General features: G+C 48.9%; 1 protein-coding gene across 1 annotated transcript in view; it reads left to right on the top strand.

Moving 5' to 3' along the window:
- ALKAL1 (ALK and LTK ligand 1) overlaps positions 1 to 7,281 on the top strand; it is a 55,174-nt gene extending 47,893 nt beyond the window's left edge. Inside the window, exons 4-5 of the mRNA XM_067553874.1 lie at positions 4,157 to 4,233; positions 6,612 to 7,281. Of these exons, the coding sequence (XP_067409975.1) occupies positions 4,157 to 4,221 (65 nt within the window). The 3' untranslated portion in view covers positions 4,222 to 4,233; positions 6,612 to 7,281. The remainder of the gene's footprint in view (positions 1 to 4,156; positions 4,234 to 6,611) is intronic.
- Positions 7,282 to 7,517: the final 236 nt, after the last annotated feature.

Consider the following 7,517-nt stretch of genomic DNA (forward strand, 5'->3'; position numbering starts at 1 on the left):
CGTGACGGTCGGATGGAACTAGCACTTGCTCCCTGCAAGTGCCATTCCCCTTCTATCTCTTTGTTAATCAAAGTACCTAGTTAGTTTAAGTAGTTGTTAAGTGTTGTAGCTTAGGAAGAAGTCCCTGACGGACTTAAGGTGGCCGGGCTATGTCCCAGCCGCCTGGGTTTAACCCCCCCCCCCCCCCCACTCGGTGCCTTAAGTGCCTGGGGGGAGAGCAGACAGAGTCAGATATGCAAGGCTTTAAACAGTGAGCAGAGCAGAGAGATCAGGTTTAAAGCCTTGCTCCTATCCCAGCGCTCCGCTCTGTGTCCGGGTCGTCCGGCTCCCCCTCGGTGCGGAGGGCACCCTCGGCACCGGATTCCACTCTGCACGGAGCAGCATCCCCGGTGCCGAGGACGAGGACAGCGCATGGAGAGCGGACACTCCCCTGCGCCGTGGGTACGGGCAGGGTCGAGGACAGAGATGCACCAGCCACGACCCGTCGAGTCCCCTCCGGGTCTGCATCTCTGTGCAGGGGTCCACCCCCGACTCTGTGGAGTGGGAGAGTGCCCCTGCCAACGCGGAGGCTGGCGGCATGAGCCTTGTTGGCCGGCCTATGCCACCTCCGCCCCCCCCTCCGCCGAGGGAGAAGGGGCTGGGGTCCCGGGGCAAGCCCGCGTGGGTCCCCCCGAAGGGCGGTGGAGATCCCCGGTACCGGGAGGATGATCTCCCGCCAATCTGCTGCCAGGGGTAGAGCGAGGACGCTCCCCCAGCGGGTCGGCACCGGCTCCCGGCGGCAGTGGGGCTCGCCTGGCACTGGACCCCCAGGCGGTGCCGGGGACCCTGGAGGCAGCGGTGCTCTCCCGGCACCGGCGGCAGCGGGGCTCTCCCGGCACCGGACACAGACGGTGCCGGGGCCCCCCGGAAGCAGCGGGGTTCCCCCCGGAGCCGCTCCCCCCGGCGCCGGACCCTCCAGGCGGTGCCGGGGCCCCCGGAGGCAGCGGGGCTGTCCCGGCACCGGACCCTTCACTGATGGAGATTCCCCAGGGCAGTAGGGAAGGGCGTTCCCTTACACGGAACTGATCCCGTTGGTCACCTTAAGTTCCGGCAACTCGTATGTGGGATGGGAGTCACATGGGTGCCAACCTGAGCACTCGGGGGCTCTGGTCGGTGGAGGAAAAGTGATTGCAGGTCACTGTGGAGGACCTGAGAGCTGTTCGCCTAGCGTGCAGGCTGTTCCTCCGATTCCTGACAGGCAGAGTGGTGCAGGCGCTGCCGGACAACACTGCAGTCACTTCACATGAAGAGGCAGGGAGGGGCACCCTCCCGGCCTCTCTGCAAGGAAACTACCCATCGTGGGACTTTGCCATGAGGCACGACTCTGCTGGAGTGCATCTCACCTCCTGGGGGTGAAGAGTGACGAGGCGGATCACCTCAACAGATCGTTTCTATCCCACCACGACTGGTTGCTGCACTCAGGGATAGTGACTGCGATCTTCCAGAAGTGGGGTGTCCCCCAACCGGATCTGTTCGTGTCGGTTGGGAATGCGCAGTGCCAAGGCTCGGCTTGCACCGGGGTCTTGAGACTGGGTTGCTTTCAGATACGTTCCTCAGTAATGGGACGGGGACCCTCAGGTATGCGTTCCCGCCCACTCCACTCCTGCCAAAGGTCTTACCGAACATGAACAGGGGCAGGGTGGATGTCATATTCACTGCTCAGGCCTGACCGAGCCAGCGCTGGCTCAGCATGCTGCTGGACCTTTCGTTCGCCCCACCCATGGGGCTCCCGAGGCAGCATGACCATCACTCCCAGGACCACAGTGCCCTGTTGCACCCGGTCCCGGATTCCTGGCAGCTCACGGCCTGGAGCCTCTGTGGCTGACGGAGGTAGGGGGGCCTGCTTGGTGCAGGTCCCACAACTCCTGCTGGACAGCAGGGATCCTTTCCACACAGGTCGTGTATCAAACTAAGTGGTCATGGTTTACCTCTTGGGCGGAGTCCCGGGGCATTCCGCCAGCCTCTTGCCTCTGCAGGCGACCCTGGAGTACTCCGGGGTCTAGTGCTGGCCTCGTTCACAGTCCACTTGGCAGCTATTTTGGCCTTCCATTACCCGCTAGCGGGGAGATCCCCGTTCTCCCATCCCACGTTGGTCGGGGTGCTCAAGGAGGTCGAGAGGCAGCATCCCCAGGTCTGCAACCCGGTGCCTCCCTGGGATACCAGCCTGGTCCTCTCGAGACTCATAGGGGCCTCCCCTTTGGAACCCATGGCTTCACGCCCTCTGCCGCGCTTCGTGGACGGTAGCCTTGCGGGCGGCCATTACCCCAGCTTGGGGGGTCTCCAACTTAAGGCCTTGACCTCAGAGCCCCCTTATACACTATTCTATACGGATAAACTGCAGTGGAGGCCATGTCCGGCCTCCTAGCCTGGGTTGGTTTCCGAACCTCGTTATAACCACGATTGATCTCTCCCTGTGTTTCCCAAACCGCGCAGTCTGGGTTTGGAGATGGCATTCGCTAGACGAGAGACGAACCCTGGCCTGTTACATCAAAGACACGGCCATTCCAGAAATTGGCGCAGCTCCTCGCCACGGGGGGGGAGGGGGACACCGGATGAAAGGATCACCAGTCTCCACCCAGCACATCTCCGCGTGGATCACATCCTGCATCAAGTGCTGCTAGGAGCAGGTGAATGTGCCGCTGCCGGGTGTCTTCACAGCGCATTCACCCAGAGCTAAGGCCTCCTCTGCGGCCTTCCTGGAGAGAGTGCCCCTGCAGGACATCTGCAAAGCAGCCACCTGGTTGTCGGTGCACACCTTCACGTCCCACTACGCCATTGTTCAGCAGGCGAGAGAGGACGTAGGATTCGGCAGAGCCGTGCTGAGGGCAGCTCACCGGTAACTCCTACCCACCTCCGAGGTATGGCTATTTAATCACCTATATTGGAATGGATATGAGCAATCACTCGAAGATAGAAAACAAGGTTACTTACCAGTAACTGTTGTTCTTCGAGATGTGTTGCTCATGTCCATTCCACACCCGCCTTCCGTCCCCGCTGTCGGAGTTGGCAGAAAGAAGGGACTGAGGGTGCGTAGGGCCAGCAGTGCCTCATGTGCTGCGGCATGGACGCGGCACTCCAGGGGGCACCAGAGCCGGCCCTACGGGGCCTGCTAAGGGGAAAAAAGTTCCAGGAACCGTGCACTGTGGCGTGCACTCACCTATATTGGAATGGATATGAGCAACACATCTCGAAGAACAACAGTTACTGGTAAGTAACCCTGTTATTTGCCTGAATAAGGACTTCAAGGCAAGTCAGAGAGCTTTTTTTTAAGGAAAACCCCCCACTAATGATAATGTATTAAAAGGGGGAAAAAATGGAATTTCTAAAAGAGAAGTAGTTCTAGTGTAACTCAAAGGAAAAGAGAAATGACTGGCAATAAACAGCACCATTTGTCTACAACATTTAAATCTATTAGTCATGCGAAACCTCACCCTTCCTGACTTATGACACCATTCTGCAAGACACAGAGCACTTCCTGTGAGGTGCTGAGAGCCCTCGACTCCCATTGAACTGTAGCACCTCACAGAATATGGCCTTCAAATGGGACAGAGCAGCCAAGTCCCAGCTTGATTCAGTAATAGTAGGTCCCAGTTCTCCAAGCCTTACGCTGAGTAGAATTAGGAACATAGAAATCCAGGCCTGATCCCCATACAGAATAAATAATAAGTTGTAATATAATTACTTCCGCTTTCCTGTAGAGTACAGGAATTGAGAAATAACCCTTATATTAGTTTGTGACCTCACTATCTCCTGTGTCTCAGAAGACATCAAAACCCTGCCAGAGAGGGAGTTTATATATGGCCTTGAATGTTATATGTGTTTACTCAATACAATTATTTGGATCCAAAGGGCCATCTGATTCCTTCATATTACATAGATTGTGAAAGGAGTAAAAGACACAAAATCTCCCCTCTTCTTTATGTATCATAGGCATTTCTGTGTGGTGAAGAGCAAGGTTGTAATAAGCTACTGGTATCATTTCATGCATTTGCAAGAGAAAATTTTTCATGGTACAGTTTGCATAAAGCTAGTTTCCACTGTGAATTTGATGTTGTTTACCCATAATACATGGCAATTGAGATGAATTATTATTATTGTGCATATTTTTATTGTATAGATTACAAAAGGTGTGCAAGATTGCTAACAAGATTGGCAATGAGCCCTTTGTGTACACAACCCTAGAAAGTTTGCTGTGTAAGTATTCTTGCTTTATGACCTAATCACTTGCTTGATACCTTTCACTTGTTAGCTAGAAATAAACAGAAATATGGTAGAGTTTATAACCTGCTGCTTTGATATTGATGTGCTTTGTTGCTGTGCTGGAGTTTGAATTTTGCCACTACTGGTGTATCATGGAGGTAGCACATTAATGTTCAGACCTGTCCTGCATCCCTTATGCATGCTCTGATGTAGTATTCTTACATTAGCTCATTGCTCCGTATGTTCCTGGCACTAAATAATGATGGCTGAGATCACCCACTTCCATGAAAATATCTGAGAAGGAACCTGGAAAAAAAGGGGGAGGAGCAGTGAATCTGTGAAGCTTCTTCACGAAGTTTCCTCCAGATTCTTTCTTCAGTGTGGCAGGGTTTGCACCTCCATGGAAAAAGCAGGAAGTCTGGTTCCAAAATCCACAATCACCCTGATATTTGTGAGGATCTCACCTTGGGACTGAATCCCTAAAAGATATAGTGCAATCTTCATGAAAGTCCTGTGGCACTGCACCAGATCCAGTGCTTTCTGTAACCCCAAAAACTGACCTTGGGAACAGGCCTGAAGGAGATTTCAAATTCATGGAAGTAAGGGTGAGGGGAGCATAGAAACCATAATACAGCCTGAGGCTTTATTAACTCTTAGTCTCCACTCCTCCCCCCTTTCTCTTCTTCCCTCCACCACATATTTTTTTAATCTCACTGCAGGGTTCCCACAGATAGTTTTATGTTGCCATTCTTCTCTTCACCTGCTCTTCCAACTGGAACAGCTGAAAACTTTTGTTGGAGCCTCAGTGCAGGCCTATCCCCAGAAGTTTACTGGTTTCTGGTTTACCTAGAAAGCAGGGTAAGGAGATCAGAAGTGGCTCATGGTTTATGGACCTAGCTGCTCTAATTTACTTGCCAAATGGACAGAAAATAAATCCAAAGATTTGTTTTGGAGGTTGGAAGGACAGGCAATATGAGCAATTTCCCACTCACCAAGTTCTCTTTAATGTGCACCTAGACTCACTATTTTTCCCTCTAACCTTTACTTACTAAAAATCCCCTGCATCCCAGGAAGACAGTAAAGCCATTATCTGAGTCTTCCCTGCCTCTCTTTCCTGTTCCATGTTCTATCCTCCTGCAGGGAAGATCAGAGCCTGAGTGGCTACTTTCCCACAGAAGTTCTCTGTGCTCTCCCTTATCCAACTTCCCCCACTACCTTACACCAGCCGAGTCTTTTTTCTTGGGGATCAAGGTTTGACCCCCTTTCCCAAACCCCACCTGCTACCCATCAGGCAATGGGGGTATATTTGCTTGCTTCCTCACCATCTGTCTTGGCAGCAGTGGGCAGGACTGGTGCTTACCCGTAGCCCATTAGTTGAGGATTGAATTGCTGTGATTGATTCTTCCCCTCCTGCTGGCTTAATAAGGTCACAAGTAGTGTTTCTTGCAGCAGCTGATGGAGGACCACAATTATTGTTCTTGTCTCCCTTGCAGGACCTGCTTCTTGTTGCCACAGAGCCCTTTGGGGTTTCCTCATGGCACCAGGACCCCAAGGGCCCTAACCTCACCTCAGACATTTTAAGTATCTTTTTCCTTCACTATAAAAAAATAGGCCCATTTTAGGATGTGAGTGACCTTGATAATCATTTTCTTACCAAAACCAGCAACTGTAATACAGGGGAGCACAAGCTTGTTCCTTCCCCTTCTTTATATGCCCCTGGAGAAAAGACTAGAGTGGTATTTGTACAGTATGCCTCAAGCTTCCTTTTGCAAACCTCATCCTTTCCTTCCAAAGGTGTATTACATCAGCTGTTCCAGGAAGGGATGTACAAAGATTTTCTCTGCTTCCATTTCAGGACCATGGAGAAGTTGACTGATGTGATTCAATATGTGTAGGCTGATTTGGTGACTGCTAGCTTGGTTACAAAAATGGCAACCCTGTGAAATTAGAGACATTTAGGGATATAGTTTGTATGAAGGATCCTCTTGTGGTTGCCATTACAGTATTTAAAATTTTGTCTAATTAAAGTTACTGTGGTTTGGTACTTAGAAAGTGGCAATAATAAAGATTTTAATGTCAGCCAGTGTACAGAAATGCATTTGTATTGTATGCATGGGAATCTTTCCTGAAAGGTGCAACATGCACCACTAACTTTTAAACCTTCAACACCATTAGTCAACATTTGCAGATGCGAAACTCATTAGGGCTCACAGTAGGAGGGCAAGATCCACTGGCACCAAGGAGTTAATTGAAAGGTTTCTTCAATACACTTAAAATTGTAATTTGTAAACAGATTTGGATTAAGCCGCCCACTGGAGTGTTGCACAGTTGCAAAACTAGATACATAATAGCACATTTTTTTCTTCTTGCAGACTTTTCTACCACGAGAGAACTCTGATTTGCCGAGAAAGTGCCTTGAAATCTTCCCCCAAGATAATAGAGAAGACATCTTGTATCTTTTTGATTTACAGCATTGTTTTGTTACTAGATACATTTTATTTTCATATTTTGGACATTCCATATTTGTGCGAAGGAAACATTATTTTATTTTAATTTGTAAATTTGTTGCCTATAGCTCAAATAAGCCAATTATTTAAATATATTGTATATAAAGAATACTAATATACTAATTAAATGTTATAATCATATGCAGAGAGTTGGCTAGTTTTTGCTGTTGATTATCTTGTTCCAATGTATTTACACCATTTTGCTCAGGCTCTTACTTTCATTATTTGCACTAACTTGAAATGCAAAAGTCTATGTAACTGAAATCTGAATAAGCTGTAAGTGGGATGTTTTATTTTCAATGGAACATATTGTATATTATGAAGCTTTGTTAATATATATACATATATATTATTGCGCATAAGCAAATAATGCCCAGAAATGCACCTTGTTTTCAGGAACATTTGTATAGCTATTCTGAATAATCATCAGTTACATTTGTACTGGCACTTATGGAAAGAGTTGCAAATAATGTAAATACTATAAAGACTGGAAGACTGCAATGCAGTTTTGGTGGAATAAAGAATTTAAAAATAACCTCTTTTAAAGTTTTTTTTATTGACACCATGGATGGAGTTGGAACTTACTACAGAGCTAACATAATACTTTAGGTGTAATAGAACACTAATGTAATGCTGGAGAACTTGAAATAACATTCTATTAAGAGATCTAACCCTTGGTTTTACAGAGCATAGGACTTCCACAAATTTTGCTTCCTGAGAGCTAAATGTTGCCCACGTGTTCAGTCCATGGAGGATTAAGGATGTGGATGG

Source organism: Emydura macquarii, unplaced genomic scaffold (genome assembly GCF_026122565.2).
Source record: "Emydura macquarii macquarii isolate MOO-44397 ecotype Brisbane River unplaced genomic scaffold, CSIRO-AGI_Emac_v2 contig_1477, whole genome shotgun sequence".
Lineage (NCBI taxonomy): Eukaryota > Metazoa > Chordata > Testudines > Chelidae > Emydura > Emydura macquarii.